At 40.3% G+C, this 19,559-nt stretch overlaps 1 protein-coding gene across 6 annotated transcripts in view; it reads left to right on the top strand.

Moving 5' to 3' along the window:
- PPP2R5C (protein phosphatase 2 regulatory subunit B'gamma) overlaps positions 1–19,559 on the top strand; it is a 157,409-nt gene that overhangs the window by 20,829 nt on the left and 117,021 nt on the right. For 5 of the 6 annotated variants that reach the window (XM_037831843.1, XM_037831845.1, XM_037831848.1 and 2 more), the window contains one exon: positions 1,408–1,573. The exons of the other annotated variant lie outside the window; for it this stretch is intronic. In XM_037831843.1, coding sequence (XP_037687771.1) covers positions 1,408–1,573 — 166 coding nt within the window. The remainder of the gene's footprint in view (positions 1–1,407; positions 1,574–19,559) is intronic. 6 annotated transcript variants of the gene reach the window in all.

The following is a 19,559-nucleotide window of genomic DNA, read 5'->3' as shown; positions in this document are numbered from 1 at the left end:
ATTTTTTATTTTCTTGGGCGTTAGGAACCCTACCTCAGCTCGTTTTCCTCAGTGCTGTGAATGGCCGTGGATTTACTTCTCTCACGAGCTTTGTTGCACAAGATGCACAGTTTCTATTCCTGATGAGGAGGAGAGGAGAAGTGGGGCTGGTTTTGTTCATCTTTACACTCAGTGACCTTTAGCAAGGTCGTTGTGTGTGTAGTGGTGGATTCAGCTTTATGGAAAAATTGAAAGGAGATACACATTTCAGTCCAGTGGAACACAGTGTCCATATAATTTAACGTTTAAAACAAGTCTGATCCTAGGAATAGCTCTTTGTGACTGCAGAATAAATACTAGGGTTTCCTGAGAGTACCTGAAGAAAGCTGCAGTGAGGAATTTGGGGCGTCCTGGGTGAGGGGACACCAGGTCCCAGCCCAAGAAGGCCCTTTGAGGAGGAGCCACAGACTGTGGGAGGGAGGACAGCCTCCTGGGGTTCTGGGGGTGTGTCAGTCTGGGAAGCTGCTTGCAGTGTTCCTAAGCACTTCGTTAAAAAGTGAAGCAGCTCTCATTTCTTGGTAAAAGTGTCATTCAAAGGTGAGAACAGATGTGTGCAGGGCTTGCCTCGGTGCATCCACTCTCCTAGGCCCTGCTCACTGGAGGAGGCTGCTGGGTTTGTCTTGTAGGTGCAGGTGTGAGGATAGAGACCTTTGGGGACTGGAGGGGGTGGGGGAGTCCGCGGTGGACACTTGGCATTGCCGCTGTGGGCACCGCTGCTGGGACAGGGCGCAGGGGTGGGAAGGTGATGGGCAGGCAGCCCGGCTCCAGCTGTGCACCTCTGCTGGCGTGTTTGCTGTGGCAGTGTGGCTCCGGCCTGGCCCCTGGCCGCTCCGTGGCTGGACGGCACTCCTCGGCTGCAGGCTGGGGCCGCGTCCTGCATCTGGGGCCCGGAGCTGACAGGAGCGTGGACCGGAGAGCGTTTCTTGAGGCTTAAAGGGAAAGCTCAGATCCGTCATTTATGAGGTGTCAGCTTCTGTCGCCGCCCTACAGAGCCGCTCCCTGCCTTCCCCGGCTCCTGGAGGCCCTTGTGTTCTTGGCTCCTGGCCCCTTCTTCCTTCTTCAGGGCCGGGAGCCAGTCATCTCTCAGGCCCCTCCGACCCAGCCGCCCTCGTCACCTTAAGTGGTGAATTTTGAGAATCACAGGTTGGAAGGAGGACCTGAGGAGTCAGGGGTATCTGTGCGTCCCTCTGAACCTGACGTTGCTGGAGGGGGCGTGAGCCCCACCGGCCAACGACTAAGCAGTCCTGGGGTTTGCAGTGGAGCAGGGAGACTGTCCCAGAGAGAAACTTTTGTGGATGCTTTCTCTCTAAAATATGCCCTAAAATGCAACATTTAAAATACTCACTTGTTTCTGTTTTATTTTGGAAGCAGATTCCCAGCAGGAAAAACAGTATTGCTGTCCCCCAGTCTGCGGTGTCTGGTAAAATAAAAGTCCCCGTCCCTCAGCCGGTGGTGAAGAAGGACACGCGGCAGAACTCCTCCAGGTTCAGCGCCAGCAACAACCGAGAGCTTCAGAAGCTGCCGTCGCTGAAAGGTGCCGTCTGTTATTTGTCTTTCGGAAGTTGGAACTCGGCTCCCTGGGGAGAAGGAGCACTGTTGTGATAGTTGGCTGGCATTTCCTATGGCTTTGCTGTGTTTATGTTTTGTAGAATTATCTTTTCCTTTGTGTTGAGTTTGTTTGGATTGAATGCCATTATCTCAAGTACTTCCCTGGTAATTTAAATTCCAGAGCTATTTGAGAAGTAAGTGTAGTACCCTAATAAAACAGAGGAGAGTCTTTTCCTATTGATTATGGTGAAAGCTAGTCAATTTTTCTTTTAAATAAATCTCTTCCATTTGTCTTAAAACTTGAGCAATTCAGAAAGCAGTTACTAGCAGTAGAGTACCCGGAGCATTTCAGTGAAGCCCCTCCATTTTCCTGGTGTTGGAGACGTAAATGGCTAATACTGTAGTGTATTAAGGAATTTCCTTTGGGATTGCTTCCATCCAGGAGTGCTTTATTTGAGACTCATCAGGGGAAAAAGTGCTCGACTTTACTTTGAATTTCCCCAAAAGGGCTTAGTCACCCTTTCTAGCTGATGGTGTTCAATCCCTAAAAGTCTTCCTTTGGGAGATTTTGAGTTTGAGGTTCTTAAAATCTTCTCAAGAAAAATAGGATGAAGACCCTAAAGTCAAATGTGAAAACCTTTATATTTACTAAATATGAGACTAGTCTATGACATAGAAAACATCAGACTTGTTTCATGTCTTAAATTCATAATAATGGGTCTTGTACGATTCATTTTCATCAAGTGTGGACTCAGAGTGGGACGTTTGTCTTTCTAGCTGTGTCCCAGGGCCTTCCCCTGACTTGGCATACAGCGGGAGCACCACACAAATGTGGTGGGAGGGCGGGAGGAGTAGGAAGAAGGAGGGATGTCTGGAGGGACGGAAGGATGGATCGATGGAGACAGATGATTCGCCCGCCCCTCACTTGCTCTCCTCTCATTGCTTGTATTTGGTTTCACGTTGTGGTAGATTGTTTGCACATGGGGTCATTTTTTGATGATGTTTCCCACTCCCCAAAAGACCATACCTTTCTGATGCTGTTCATTCATTCAGCAACTATGTACTGAGCACCTCCTAAAGCAGGTCCTGGGGGCACAGCGTGAAGCACAGCCAAGCCCCTGCTGCCCTTGGCGCTGGCATCCTGCTGGTGCGAAACCCCCCGGATCAGGGAATAAGTGCCCTTGACTGCCCCGGAGGCTGAGGGGTGCAGACGTCTGGTATGGGAAAGGCGTTGCAGAGCCCTACCCCTGGCCATCGAGTGGGCCTGTGCCTTGCTGACGGCCTGGGGAGGCCTGTGCATCCCACAGGGCTCGGGCACGTGAGCTCCGGGCCTGATGGACCCCTCTTCTCCTCTTCCAAGGGGCCACTGCACAGACCTTTCCTCTGCCTCTCTTCTACCCCTCTTCACCCTTCTCCGCTTTGCTCTTTGCATGCTACCTTCACTGTTCCCCGGACAGCCTAAAGGATCCACCATTGCGTTGCATATCCAGGAGGACGTCTCAACAGGGCACCTGGCCCGGGAGCGCAGGGAGTGGGCCTCGGGGGGGGGGCACCCACGGCCTTGTGCCCGTTTGCCTCGCTGGGCTGAACTGACGATTCTTGGCTTTTCTAAAATTAAGTGCTTCTAAATATGTGTGAAAATAATTTTGTCCATTTCAGAAAAAATAGGAATTGGTTGGCATTACATTAGATTCATATATTAATTTGGGGAAGATTGACACTTTGGTGACATCCTTTTCCCATCCAGGAAGGTAGCATTGTCTCCATTACTTGGGATCTTGTTTTAGGACTTTTTGTAAGATTTCATGGGTTTTCTTGAAACCTTTCCATTTAAAATTTATTCTTAAGTACTGTGTGGTTTTTGTTACATGTGTGACTAGGCAATGCTTCTTCCATTTCTGTTTCTCGCTGGTTCTTCTTAAAATAGAGAAAAGCTGTTGTTATCTTTAAATGTTTTCTCATGACCAATCATCACACCAGATTCTCCTTTATTAATCTTATAATTTTTACTTGAGTCTGCATATGTGGTCCTGTCCTTTGTAACTAGATACTTTTATCTCCCTTCCCATGGTTATACCCACATATACTAGTTATTTTAGTTTTATGACCCATTGGCTAGAGCCAGCAAGAGCAGGTAATGGAGGTGATAGCAGCATCCCTCTTTTTCCCATTTTTGGAAATGGCTTTGGCATTTGCCCGTTCCGTGTGAAGGTGGCTCTTGGTGTCTGGCAGGTGGTCCTCACCAGTCCGGCAGCCTCCACAGGTCACACTCGCTGGGCTCTCCCCAGCCCCTCCCCTGCCGGGCGCTGACCCTGGTGTCCGGGTGCCTGGTGGCTGGGGAGCAGCAGAGCCGCATGGCTTTTCTCCTCCAGGCATTGATAGACTGTTTGCTGTGCTGATGGCTTTTCTGGTTTTGCATTATCCTCACATAACTGGGATGAGCCTCAATTGTGTTGCAGCATATTTTAATTTTTATACTATTGCAGTATTTTTTTAAATTTTTTATAGCACTGGACTCAGTTTACTAATTTTCTTTAGAATCTTTGCATCCATGCTTAACACATGGAGCTGGTCTGTAGTTTTCTTCCTTTTCAGCACTGCTATTTTTCAAATCAAGGATTCTTTGGGAAATATGAAAACTTGGAATAACATATGTGTTTACAATCCATGAATCAGGACTAGAGGATGGACTTAGAGCTCAGCTGGGCCCAGTGCCTTTCTCTGTGATGGATCTGTGGATTCCTTCCACACTGGGTCAGCGAGTCAGTCATGTATCAACTCACACATGGTCGTCTTCAGTGGCTCTTCCAGTCTCTTCCACAGCTCTTGCAGCGTCTCCTTTCTCACTGTAAATACTGTAAATGTTACCTTTCTCATTTTATATATATTTTACCTTTCTCTTTTTTCTTTTGTTTACTAGGGCTTTTTTTTTTTTAATGGGTTTTTTTGGACTATTCTCAGAACTGACTTTAGTTCATTTTTTCTTTCTACCATTTTGTTTCTTTGTTGTCAATATCATTAATATCCACTATATCTTTAATTGCTTATCCTGTTTTCTTTTGGTTTATTCTTTTTATTCGTTTATTACTTTTACTTTTATTTTCATTAAGTTGAATACAGTTTATTTTTACTTTTCTCTTTTAATAGTAAAAGCCATGCGTTCGTGTGATTACAGCTTCAGCTCTGTCTGTAGATGTTTTTTCTGTATTTTTTTTTAACTTTTCAAGTCATGGGTTTTTTCTTTTTACAGTTTTATTGAGGTATAATTTATATATTGTAAACTTCATCCAAAGTGGAAAACTTAATTATTTTAATAAGTGTATAGAGTTGTGCAACCATCACCATAATCCAGTTTTAGAACATTTCCTTCACCCCCAGAGTTCTCTCATGCCTGTTTGCATCCCTAGCTCCAGGCAACCCCTGATCTGCTTTATGTCTAGATTTGCCTTTTCTGGACATTTCATATAAATGGAATCATACAGTATGGAGTCTTTTACATCGTTCACTTGTTAATGTTTTTTTTTTTGGTTCATCCATGTGAGAGCATCTGTTTCTGTTTGATAACTCTGCTGGAATGCAGTATACCAGAAATGGGCTGGCTTTTACATTGGGGATTTAATAGTTTCCAAATTTACAGCTCTAGGGTCATGAAAATGTCCCAATTAAGCCATCAACAGGACGATACTTTCCACTGGCATCCGGGGTTCCTCTGTCAGACAGCAAGGCACATGGTGGGCGTCTGCTGGTCCTTGGCTCCTGAGTTTCGTTGCCGTAAGGTCGTTGCTTGCTTCTCCTGGGGCTGTTCTCCCCCAGCTCTCTCTGAGCTTCTCCGGGGGCTTCTCCCTGAGCTCTCTGGGCTTTGTCTGTCCGTTATCCTCTTATAGAGGACTCCAATAAAGGAGTAAGACCCACCTTGAATTGGGTGGGTCACATCTCAGTTGGAACAACCTAATCCAAAGGTCCCGCCCACAACAGGTTTGCACCCGCAGGAGTGGATTAAAAGAACACGGCCTTTTCTGGGGCACATAACAGCTCCAAAGCAGCACAGCATCTATCAATATTTCATTCCTTTTTGTGGCTGAATAATATTTCATCATATGATTATGCCGCATTTTGCTAATTCACCAGTTGTTGGATATTTGGGTTGTTTCCGGTTCAGGAAACATTTGCATCAGGTCTTTGTGTGAACGTTTCTTTTCATTTCTCTTGGGTAGATACCTAAGAGTGTGAAATTGCTGGGTTATAAGGATAATTTATGTTTATCTTTTTAAAAAGCTGCCAAACTGTTTTCCGAAGCTGCTACACCATTTTACATTTCCGCCAACAATGCTTAAGGGTTCCAGCTTGTCCCGAGTCTCACCAATGCTTGTTATTGTCGGTGGGTAGTGTATCTCACTGTGGTTTTGATTTGCATTTCCCTAATGACTAATGATGTTGAGCATCTTTTCAGATGTGCTCGTTTGCCATTTGTAAATCTCTGATGAAATGTCTATTCAAATTTTTTACCTATTTTAAAATTTGATTGTCTTCTTGTTACTGAATTGTAACAGTTCTTTATATATTGTGAATATATGTTCTTTATCAGATACATCATTTGCAAATATTTTCTCCCAGTATGTGTCTTGTCTTTTTATTCTCTTAATGGTGTCTTTTGAAGTGCAAAGGTTTTGAATTTTGATGAAGTCCAGTTTATCAAGTTTTTCTTTTATGGGTCTTGCTTTGGGTGTGGTCTTTAAGAACTCTGCCTAAGCTAAGGTCATGAAGATTTTTTCCTATGTTTTCTTCCAGAAGTTTTATAATTTTAATTCTTGTATTTAGGGATATGATCCATTTTGAGTTAATTTATGTGTATAATGTGAAGTAGGAGTCTAAATTCATACTTTTGCATATGGATATCCCATTGTCCCAGCACCATTTGTTAAAAAGACTTTTCTTTCCCTTTGTGTTGCCCTGGAAGCTTTGTCAAAATCAGTTGACTGTCATCATTCAAGTTTATCAGACCCAGACTGGTTTATTCCCTCTACACTGAGACAGAGCCACTGATTATAGGCTTGCATGGCATGGCAATGGAAAATTTCTAGGAAATCTCTGAACGATTATTCAAAAATATCTCTATTTCTTTCATTGTGCGCCACTTACAAAGAGTTTGAGGACTAGCACTGGTCCACAGATTTTGAGTAGCAGTTTTCTAGAGTGAACAAGGAGGAGCATAATTTTCTAAGTAGGTAATACAGTTTTATTTTTTCACTTTTGTTAATTTCATTTCAATGAGAAAGGGTGAAAAAATAATAAAAGAAAAAAAGCTAAACTGAAAAAAAAAGAAAATATAAATTATTCAAGAAAGAAACAAACTCAGATGGAAGGGAGGGAGAGAGGGAGGGTGGGTGGGAAGAAGGAAGGGAGAAAAAATCAATTGACTAGAAATATAAAAATTTATTTCTGGACTCCAAATTCTGTTGTATTGATTTGTATGCCTTCCTTATGCCATTACCACACTGTCTCATCATGGAATCTCCTTGTTCTAACTTGCATTTCTGTGATGAAGTCAAGTATCTTTTCAGATGTTTATTGGCCATTTTTCGATTGTGCAGTCTGACCTTTTCTTAATTTTTTATAGGAATTCCTTATATATTCTGGATAGGGACTCTTTGTTGTTTATATGTGTGTTACAGATGCGTTTTTCCACTCTTGTTTGTGTTTTTCATTTTATTCATTCTGGTATGTGTATAATGATACTGCATTCTGGTTTTAATTTCCAGTTAATTGATGACAAATGAAGTTGAGCATCTTTTCATATATTTATTGGCTTTTAGGATATATTTTGTGAAGTGCTAGTTTAAATCTTTGGTTCTATTTTTCTAGTGGAGTGTTGAATTTTAAACAATAGATTTGTAGGAGTTCAGATATAGATCCTTCATAGATATATTAATTTCAAATTTTCTTCTACTCTCTGTCTTGCATTTTCACTTTTAAAGATACTTTGAGAACTTTTATGTCCTGTTTAATACATTTTGGCTTCGACAAAGTAATGAAGATATAGACCTATGTTGTTTTATTTTCCTAAAACTTTGTTTTCCTTTCACATTTAGCTATACAATCCATGTGGAATTGCTTTTTGAGTCTGGTATGGTGCTAGATGTCAAAATTCAGTTTTTTCCATGTGACTATCCATTTGGCTCTCACCCTTTATTAAAAAGACCTTCCTTTACCCACCGCAGCAGCCTCACTGGCATGGATAAAGTGACCATAAATGTGGGGTCTGTTTCTGAACCCTGTTTTGTTCTGTTGGGTTGTCCGACCCTGTCTCAGTCTGGCCCTGTGACTTCCCCATGGGTCTTGATATCAGGTAGTGTGCTTCTTCTTCAGGATAACTTGGCTCTTTTCATTTCCATATAAATTTTAGAATTAGTGATTTCTCAAAGAAGCCCTGGTTTATGTTACTGGAGAATGGTATCTCAAGACTACATCCTCAGGGCTGGGTTGCTCATTGCTATATGAATGGTCGTTATTTATGAGCTAGTGAACACACTTAGAATATATGATTTTTAGGATGTAGCACATCCGGGGGTCGTATTGATGTTTTCAGATCAAATTCAGGGTTATGGGGTGTTTACTTAGCTTCTATCCTAAGTCTGTATCTTCTTTTGTCATACCAAGAATCCTTGGGTTCTTAAGAATAGCAGAGATAGTAGAACTTTTATATATTTATATAATTACTATAATATGAATTATATATGTATTTAATATAATTTATTTATATAATTGCATATAACTAATATAAAAATATATGGTATATTGATTATAAATATAAATACACATTTATTATATATTTGTTATAGATAAGTGATTATATATAATAGCTTACATATATTCATTGACTTGATGTATTTATTATAAGCATTTGCAACTATGTTAAATTAAATATAATTACTCATTAACTTTATCCCAAATTATACACAATACATTCTCAGAAAAGTGATATCAACATTATGACCAATATGTTTATTGAAAAGTTAAACACATTTTGCGTTTTTCATCCCCCAGCTTTTATAGTTTTACTCTCTCTTTATTGTCAGAGCATGTAACAATGACATACTGTATTCTCTCCCTTACATCCCTTATTTAGTCATTCTACCTGAGATACATATTTAATGCTCACTACCAATCTTTATGCTGACATTTTCCCAGTTATTTTGGTCTTCTGAAACTTACTCTCTAGATTCCTACTTCAAATTTGAAAGACTGTTTGGCTAGATAGGAAATCCTTGGCTCATATTATCTTGAGTGTCTTAAGAATACCACGCCATATCCTTCTGTGATAAAGCATGTTGTCAATATGATGGTGGCCTAATTTTCTTACCCTTCTAAGTCACTTGATCTTTTTGCCTTAATGTCTAAATAAGTTTTTTCTTTAAAGTCTAATAATTGTAGAATATGTATATGTCATTCCAGGTTGGTTTTCCCACATACGTGATATGCAATTTCAGTATATAGTTCAGTTTTTTTTTCCAGGAAAGTTTTCTTGGGTTATCATTTCTAGAATTTGTTCTGCTCCCTTGCTTTAGTTTCCTTCTTTGAGAACTGTTATTAAATGGATATTGCATCTTTTTGCTTGGTTTTTTATTTGCCCTTTTTTCTCTGTGTTCTTTCCATGTTTCTTTTAATTTCTTTCTGAGTTCAATTTTTTTTTCTCTTTTTCATAGTCTGTTCCTCATAAGGCATTTTATGTTGTGCTTATTTGCTCTTGTACTACTTCTAGTTAATCTTCATTTCTGAAGTTTTAAAAAATTCTTTATAGAATTACTACCTATTTCCTAGTCTTCTCTATTAAAGATTCCTATAAGCCTTTTACACATTGTATCATTTCAGTAATGTCTTTTTTGCTCATTTTGAAATATTAGGTTAGAGTTTTTAAATTTTAATGCCTTTGGTGGGATATCTTTTTGGTATACTTTCATTGACTGCTGGGATGTCATTCTGTTCCTTTTCCTTTTTTCTTTTCTTTACTTTTCTCTCTCTCTCTCTTTTTTTTTTTTCTTCTTTATAATACCTGAATGGGATTTGATTTTGATCCCTTCCTGTTGTTGATAGATATGGGAAATTCAGAGAAGAGGGGCTTGGGCTCTAGCGCTCAGTTGTCTGTTATTTTTTGTGATGTTTTTAAAAAACCACAATGGCTTACTGTCAAGCTGCCCTTGTACAGTTCTCTTCTCCTGCTTCTGTCAGGGCCTTCTTTTTCTGTATCCTCTCTCATGCTTCTCCTGTTCCATTTGGATCATCTTCGCAGCAGCTGTCCTTGGCCGTGGCCTAGTTCTGGAAGGAGCTGAGGCTGCCGAGCTGGGAGAGCCCCCGGAGTCCAGCCTGACTCACCGCAGCCCCCCTGGGCCTTCCTGCAGGTTCTGTCTGCCCTGCTGGACGGTGCAGCCCCTCTGCTTCCGGCTGCCGCCCTCAGGTTGGCTCACCGAGCTTTCCAAGTGGTTGGCTAGTTGATAGTTCCCTGATCTGTTGTACATCCAGTGCTTCTCTGTGCTGCCATCCTCAGACACAGATAAGCCCTAGCCCTTGGACCTATTGGTAGTTTCTACACAAACGCTCACATTCTGGAGCCCGTCAGGATGCATTTTCACCTGGTTTTTTTGTCCATAGGCTTTTGGTTTTGCTCTCCTAGTTGCTCTGTGATTATATGCAAGACTTTGGAGAGATTAAAAAACTGTGCCAATACTGCTGTCCGCTCACAATCCCTTATTGTTGAGTATTTGAATTCACAACTTCTTAAAATTCCCCGCATTATTATTGTTTTATCCGTTGATAATCATTTAGATTTACATACATGTTATCACTTTATTCTCCATTCCTTTGGCGTTCCAGATTTACCCATCTGGGATCGCTTCCTTCTGTTTGAGTATACCTTTTAGTATTCCAAGGATTGACTAGTATGAAAGGATCCGACAGTGTTCAATGGATCTGTCCTTTAACAAGGGTCTTCTAGTGGCAAATTCTTATGTGTTTTTTGTTTATTTGTCTGAAAAATGTCTTTATTTTGCCCTCATTCTTGAAAGATATTTTCACTGAGTATCAAATTCTAGGTTAAGAGTTGTTTTCCTTCGGTATAATGAAGATAATCTTTTTATTGTCATTTGGCTTTCTTTAGTTTTGAGAAGCCAAAGTCAGTCTTTGAAGGCAAAGTGTGTGTTTCTGTTTTCTGGACACTTTTCAGATTTTTGCCTATGACATTGATTTCAAGTGGTTCCACGGCAGTGTGTGTAAGTGTGGGTTTCCTTTTTATTTCTCTTTGTTTGGAATTAATTTAGTATCTTTGTGCCGGTTTGAATGTAACATGTCCCCCAAAACACCATCGTCTTTGATGTACTCTTGTGCAGGCAGACGTATCAGTGTTGATTAGATGGTAATTCTTTGAGTGTTTCCGTGGAGATGCGCCCGCCCAACTGTGGGTGATGATTCTGATTGGATAATTTCCATGGAGGTTTTATACCACCCATTCAGGGTGGGTCTAAATTAAATCACTGGCTCCATATAAATGAGCTGACAAACAGAAGGAACTCAGTGCAGCTGAGAGTGACATTTTGAAGAGGAGCTACAGCCAAGAGGGACACTTTGAACAATGCACAGAAACAGAGAAAGGAACTGCAGTTTACAGACTTTGAAAGCAGACTTTTGCTTGGGAGAAGCTAAGAGAGGACAAATGCCCCAAGAGCAACTGAGAGTGACATTTTGGAGAGAAGCTGAAGCCTAGAGAGGAACGTCCTGGGAGAAAGCCATTTTGAAACCAGAACTCTGGAGCAGACGCCAGCCACGTGCCTTCCCAGCTAACAGAGGTTTTCCGGATGCTGTTGGCCATCCTCCAGTGAAGGTGCCCATTGTTGATGTGTTACCTTGGACACTTTATGGCCTTAAGACTGTAACTGTGTAAACAAATAAACCCCCTGTTATAAAAGCCAATCCATTTCTGGTGTTTTGCATTCCAGCAGCATTAGCAAACTAGAACAATCTTGAATCTGTGGATCATTGTATTTCATCAGTGGAGAAAATTTTCAGCCCATTTCTTCAACTATCATCTCTATGTTAGTCACTTTTCTTTCTATGGATTTAACCAAACATTGTGTAGGGCTTTATCATTTAATGCCTTTCTTTAATCCTCATCTGTATTTCAACCTTTTTTTTTGCTTACTTTGCTTTATTCTACATCAGAGAGTCTCAGACTATCTGTGATGAAGGACTAGTTGTTTTTTTTCCCCCTCTTAGTCTATCATGGATTAATACTTTGATAAAACACAATAAAAATAAAATCCTATAAAAATGAAATCCAGATTACATCCTCAAATTCTTTACCATGACGGTCAATAGACATAAAATTATTGCCATCAGAGGATGAGGATTGTGAGAAGGCAGAGTCGAAAGCTCCAGGAATTGGTCCCCCCACCAGAATAACTCCTGAACTGGCAGGAACTCTCTGAATCAATTATGTTGGAACTCTGGAGTGTAGTGGAACACTACACAGCATCCAAGGAAAAGCCGAATGAAGATCCTGGTAAATTTTGGTAAACATGGTGAATTTCACCATCCTTGTAGCGGTAACCATCTTCCATCCCCCAACAGCATGGCAGGCAGCTGTGGGGACTGCAGCTTGCTGGTACCAGGGTGGGCTGTAAGAACCTTTCCCTCCAGAATTCCAGGCAGTGTGTTCTGACCATTGCTGCTTTTGAGCACTGGGGGTTTGGCACGGGTGCAGCCATCGTTTCCACCCCCACAGGCAGAAGCTGCATAGAGGTCTTGGAGAGACAATACCTTTTTTATTCCTTCCCTTTCCCCATTTGAGAGCAAAACTAGTTTGGAAAAGGCACAAACTGATGGCTCTTACCTTAAACAAGGAAAAACCCAGCAATCCCAGACAAGTGGGAGAACTAGATTTACAGAGTTACAACATAATGCTCAGAATGTCCAGCTCTCAACAAAAAGTTACCAAGACATGAAGAAACAGGAAAACATGGCCCATTCTCAGGAAATAAAAAGAATTTGTCAGAAACCATCCTCGAGGAATTTCATGCACAGGAACTATTAGTCAGAAACATTAAATCAACTGTCTTAAATACGTTCAATGAGCTAAAGGAAACCATGACAAAGAACTAAAGAAATTAGGAAAAAGTTGTCCAAAGCAAAATAAGGACATAGAAATTATAAAAAGGAACCAAACAGAAATTCTAGAGCTGAAAAGTACAATGACTGAAATGAAAAATCACAAGAGGGATTCATTGGCAGATTTGATCAGGCAGAAGAAAGGATCTGCAAACTTAAAAACAAGAGAGTTGAAATTGCCAGTGTAAGGAACAGAAAAACAAAATGAAGAACAATGGGTAGAGCATGAGGAGCCTGTGGGCTACCCTAAAGTGTACCAACACATGCATCACAGGATTTCCAGAAGGACAAGACAGAGAAAAAGAGGCAGAAAAAATATTTGAAAAATAATGGGCTGAAACTTCCTAAGTCTGATGAAAGACATGAATATATACATCCAAGAAGCTCAACAAACTCAAGCAAGATAAATTCAGAGATAATCTGCACAAAGACACATTATTAGGTGAAACTACCAAAATCCAAAGACAAGGAGAACTTTGAAAGCACAAGAGAGAAGCTACTTGTCAGATACAAAGGATTTCCCATAAGATTATCAGCCAGTTTTTCATCAGATACCATGGTGTCCAGAAGATAGTGGGATAACATGGTTAAAATCTTCACGGAAAAAAACTGCCAACCAAGAATTCTGTATCTGGCAAAATTATCCTTCAAGAATGAAGGAGCACTTAAGACATTTACAGAAAAACAGAAGCTGAAAGAGTTCATTACCAGAAGAAATGCCTTACGAGAAATGCTAATGAGAATCCTTCAGGTTGAAATTAAAGGGCACTGGACAGTAACTCGAAGCCAGAAGAAATAACGTTGGTAAAGGTAACTACATAGGTAAATATAAAATCCTGTATTATTGTACTTTGGGTTTGTAACTGCTTCCCCCCACCCCGCCAACCCACCCCCGGTTCTAGTTTGCTAATGCTGCCAGAATGCAAAACACCAGAAATGGACTGGCTTTTATAAAGGGGTTTATTTGGTTACACAGTTACAGTCTTAAGGCTATAAAGTATCCATCAACAAAGGGTACTGTGCTAGTTTGAATGTATTACACCCCCCCAAAACGCTGTTATCTTTTATATAATCTTGTGTGGGCAGATGTATTAGTGTTGATTAGATTGTAATTCTTTGAGTGTTTCCATGGAGATGCGACCCACCTAACTGTGGGTGATGACTCTGATTGGATAGTTTCCGTGGAGGTGTGGCCCCACCCATTCAGCATGGGCCTTGATGAGTTTACTGGAGCACTATATAAGCTCAGACAGAAGGAGCGAGCTTGCTACAGCCAAGAGGGATACTCTGAAGAACGCACAGGAGCTGAGAGAGGAACTGCAGTTTACAGAGACATTTTAGAGACGCCCTTTGAAAGCAGACTTTTGCTCTGGAGAAGCTAAGAGACGGACAAATGCCCCAAGAGCAACTGAGAGTGATATTTTAGAGAAAAGCTGAAGCCTAGAGAGGAATGTCCTGGGAGAAAGCCATTTTGAAACCAGAACTCTGGAGCAGACGCCAGCCACGTGCCTTCCCAGCTAACAGAGGTTTTCTCTGACACCATTGGCCATCCTCCAGTGAAGGTACCTGATTGTTGATGCATTACTTTGGACACTTTATGGCCTTAAGACTGTAACTGTGTAACCAAATAAACCCCCTTTTATAAAAGCCAATCCATTTCTGGTGTTTTGCATTCCAGCAGCTTTAGCAAACTAAAACAGGTACCTTCACCTGGAGGATGGCCAATGGCATCCAGAAAACATGTTAGCTGGGAAGGCACATAGCTGGCGTCTGCTTGCTCCCAGTTTGCGTTTCAAAATGACATTCTCCAAAATGTCTGCATCAGCTTCCAACAGCTGTCTTCAAAATGTCTGTCTCAGCAACAGCTAGCTGTGAGCTCCTTCTATCTGAGCTTTTATAGAACTCCAGTGAACTAATCAAGGCCCATGCTGAATGGGTGGGGCCTCACCTCCATGGAAATTATCTAATCAGAGTTACCACCTACAGTTAGGTAGATCACATCTCCATGGACACAACCTAATCCAAAGGTTCCAACTTAATCAACACTAATATGTCTGCGCCTATAAGAATGCATTAAAGTATATGGCTTTTTCTAGGGGACATAATGTATATAAACTGGCACACACACACACCCTATATGACTTAAAAGGCAAATGTGTAACACGGTGATTAAAATCTATTAATGGGCATACACTGTACAAAGATACAATCTGAGACAATAACATTTTAAAGGGGAAAGACAGGTATGTGGGAGTAGAACATTTGTATATTACTGAAACAAAGTGTTATTCAAACTAGATTTTATAGTTTAATAATCACAGTTAAAACCATTAAGAAAATAACTAAAACATATAGAGAAAGGAAAAGAAGAAGGAAATCAAAATGGCACATTACAAAAAAATCAACTAAATACAAAACAGACAATACTGGAGTTAATTGAAGAACAGACATGTAAGATATTCAGAAATCAAAAACAGCTAAGTGACAGAAGTAAATCCTCTTTAAATATAAATGGATTAAACTCTCCTATTAAAAGGCAGAGATTGGCAGATTGAATGCAAAAAACATGATGCATCTGTATGTTGTCTACAAAAGACTTATTTCAGATACAAAGACGAAAAGGTTGAAAATAAAAGGGTGGAAAAAAGATATTTTGTGCAAATAGTAACCATAAGTGAGGAGTAGTGTTTATATTACTGTCATAAAAATAGACTCTAAGTCAAAAAAAGTTTGCAAGAAACAAAGAACATTATTTTTTTTTAATTTTTTATTTGTTGAGATTGTTCACATACCATAGAATTATCCAAAGATCCAATGTGTGCAATCAGTTGCCCCTGGTACCATCATGCAGCTGTGCATCCATCACCACAATTAATTTTGTTTTCAATTTTTAGAACATTTTCATTACTCCAGAAAAGAAATACAGACAAAAAAAAGGAAACTCAAATCCTCCCATACCCCTAACTACCCCCCTCCATTGTTGACTCATAGTATTTTTATAGTACATTTATTACTGTTCATGAAAGAATGTTAAAATACTATTAACTGTATTAGTTTCCAATAGGTATGTTTTTTCCCCATATGCCCCTCTATTATTTTTTTAAACATTCAGAATAGTATTTAATTTTCAGATATTTATAGTCATCTTATTTGATATCACAAAATAGTGACCGTGTTATAAATTTTACAGATGAGGATATTGTTGCACTATTCTCACCATACATAGGTTGCAGAATAAATCTGAATACAGAGCAATACTTCCCATTCTTCCTTCTTTGTATATTTACAAACATGCCTACCCATAACCTTTGCTATTCAGATTATTTTTATCTGAACCAAGGAACTAAATGCATTGAGATAATTTTGTTTTGTTTATAGGAATTCTCACTGTAAACTATACAAGCTTAGGGATCAGAGGGTAAATAGTTTTTTTTTGCCAAACCCTCTATCTGAACTCAGAAGCTAAAATGGTTCAGTATTTTCCATTAACTATGCAATATATAGCAAATCTTGTGTACACAATTAATGTTCTTTTGTTCCAGTGTGTGAAATAGAAGTTAATAATTGCCACTTAAATTTAGTGGTTCAGTGAGTACAATAACAGATGTCTCTCCATATATAAATAGACAGTTTCACCAACACTGCTCCCTATTTGCCTTTGCTCTATATATCCTATGCCTATCTCCAGACAGTGGCATCTAATCTACACCAACCAATAAAGCATAATTGAGAGTACACATTTATCAATGTTCTCAAAAAGTATAGGAGTATTCCTTTGGATTTCCAAAAGAAGTCTATATTTTCAGACTTAAATTTAATAGTTTTTAATTATTCTTAGTCTAATTCCTGTTTTATCAATTAGGAAACTAAGAGTCATCTTACAAGTTAAGTGAGATGACCATATTTACAATCAGCAAGTCAGAAAAATGAGGCAAGTATCTTCATCTTCTGACTCCTAGTGTTTCAGAAAGAATGCCATACCATAAATGTGAGTTATCCATTTGAAATAGAGTAAAAGAAATGGTAGCATAGAATAGAATGTGATACCAAGTATGTTTTCTCCTTCATAATGTCACCATTCTGCAATATCTGTTTATTCCTCTCTGAAATATGGAATTAATAATAATTTAATATAGGGTTGTATCTTATGATGACTATGATGATAATAAAGACAAACTTATATTCAATGGTCACTATATAGCTTAAAAAATGCATCTTCATCTAATATTATGGAATCTTTCTCCATCTCTCTCTGTCCTTTCTTTGTTTCTCTGTCAGTAGGGCTCCCTTTAGTATCTGAAGTAGGGCAGGTCTTTTATTAGCAAAATCTCTTTTGTTTGTCTGTGAAAAATTTAAGCTCTCCCTCAAATTTGAAGGAGAGCTTTGCTGAATAAAGAATTCTTGGTTGGTGATTTTTCTTTCTCAGAATTTTAAATATGTCATGCCACTGCCTTCTCGCCTCCATGGTGGCCGCTGAGTAGTCACTACTCGGTCTTATGTTTTTTCCTTTGTATGTGGTAAATTGCTTTTCTCTTGCTGCTTTCAGAACTAGCTCCTTCTCTTCAGTATTTGACAGTCTGATCAGACTGTGTCTTGAAGTGGGTTTATTTGGATTTTTTCTATTTGGAGTTCGCTGGGCATTTATGCTTTGTGTATTTATGTTGTGTGGAAGGTTTGGGAAGTTTTCCCCAACGATTTCTTTGAATACTCTTTCTAGACCTTTACCTTTCTCTTCCCCTTCTGGGACATCAGTGAGTCTTATATTTGGACGTTTTATTTTATCTATCATATCCCTGAAGTCCATTTTGATTTTTTCGATTGTTTCCCCATTCTTTCTTTTGTTTCATTTTCCGTTTTGTCGTACTCCAGGTCACTGATTCGTTGTTCAGCTTCCTCTAGTCTTGTACTTTGAGTATCCAGAATCTTTTTAATTTGGTTGATAGTTTCTTTTATTTCTATAAGATCATCTATTTTTTATTTACTCTTGCAGTTTCTTCTTTATGCTCTTCTAGGCTCTTCTTTATATCCTGTGCTATGCTCTTCTTCATGTCATTTATATCCTGTGCCATGGTCTCGTTGTTTTTCTTTAGTTCTTTGATTAATTGCTCCAAATACTGCATCTCCTCTGATCTTTTGATTTGGGTGTTTGGGTTTCGGTTATCCATATCGTCTGTTTTTTTCATATGCTTTAAAATTTTCTGTTGTTTTTGGCCTCTTGGCATTTGCTTAACTTGATAGGGTTCTTTTAGGATATGTATGCTAATTCGAAGACTTCTCTCTAATTTGTCAGATCTACAGCTTGGTGGCGTACACTTTCTCTAACTAACCAGCAGATGGCATCCGTGCGTCACCTAGTCTCCTCAAGCCAGTTCTCCCCAACTTTATCTTTGTGGTATGTGGGGGTCTGATTCTTGTGGGGTCAAATTGGTGCACCAAGTTTGGATGTGTAGTTGGTGCTGTCCGCCCTGAATGAGGGGCGTGTGTCTGAGCGGTTAGGGAGGAAGGGCAGCTTTAATAATCAAACCTCCCAGGAGTTCCTGGAGATTTAGGTCTGTTCCAAGAGTCTAAACCTTCATTTCAGTCTTGCCACAGATTGTCTCTGCTGCTGACTCACAAGTCCTTGGTATTGGTGTAGGGTCCCTGGGATTTCCGAGTGGGTCCCTCTTCCAAGCTGTGTCCTTCTAGGGCCTCTGCTGAGGGAAGGTTGTGCTACGTCACAAGTGCGCGCCGACCCACAAGGGAAGTTCTGGGCCGCAGGGCCATGGAGGGGCGTTCCCAGCCTGCTGTAAGGATGGCTGAATGGGGCGTGTTAATTTCTCCCTTTCCACACAGCTCTGCCTTCCCAGTTCCAGGACAATTAGCTGTGGGTGCACAAAAGGCTATTGTCCATGCCAGATATTGTGGCGTGTGCACGCGTTGATGGAAACACTTCCCATTGCACTGGATTTTTTTGCCAGCTCTGGGCTGTGGTGCGAGCGCTGGGCAGGAGCGTTCCTAGCCCGCCGGGAAGGTGGCTATAAGGGGCGTGGTTTTTCTCCCCTTTTGGCTCACCTCTGATACCATTGTGTGTTTGCACTTTTATTTGTTCATCCATTCATCTGCTGATGGACGCTTGGGTTGTGTCCTCCTTTTGGCAATTGTGAATAATGCTGCTAAAAACATTGGTTTGCAGGTATCCATTTGAGACCCTGTTTTCACTTTTTTTGGTTATGTATACCTAGAAGCGGAGTTGCCATATCACACAGGGATTCTGCTTTTAACTTTCTGCGGACCCACCCTGCTGCTTTCCACAGTGGCCGCACTGTTTTACATTCCCACCAACAGTGCACTTGAGTTCCAGTTTCTCCGCATCCTGGTCAGTACCTCATGTTCTGCTTTTTTAATAGCCCTCCTTGTGGGTGTGAAGTAGGATCTCATTGGGGCTTTGATTTGCATTTCCCTGATGGCTAAGAGAGACGTGGTTCTTGACAACTGTTTAGTATTCTACTCTGTGGGTACCCTAGTTTTCAGCAGTTACAAATGGTGCTGTAGTGTAAATCTTTTGTCCAGATGTTTAATCCTTTCTGTAAGTTGGATTCCAAGAAAGGAAATACTAAGATCAAAGAATATGAGTTTTCAAAACTCTTTATAGATATTGCCCAAACACCCCATGTATACCTGCACTCAGAGCGTGCGAATACCTTACCATCACACCTTTCCGATAATGCGATTGTTTAGAAGGTTCAGTCACATGTTAGGTGGAAAGCAGCATTCCATGTTTAACAGTGAGCTAGAACGGAGTGCTCAGTCCCTGTTCATTGAGATATCTCTGAAAGTTA

Source organism: Choloepus didactylus, chromosome 4, assembly GCF_015220235.1.
Source record: "Choloepus didactylus isolate mChoDid1 chromosome 4, mChoDid1.pri, whole genome shotgun sequence".
NCBI classification, from domain to species: domain Eukaryota; kingdom Metazoa; phylum Chordata; class Mammalia; order Pilosa; family Megalonychidae; genus Choloepus; species Choloepus didactylus.
Note: the sequence above shows the minus strand (reverse complement) of the source record. Positions and strands in the feature narration are given on the sequence as shown.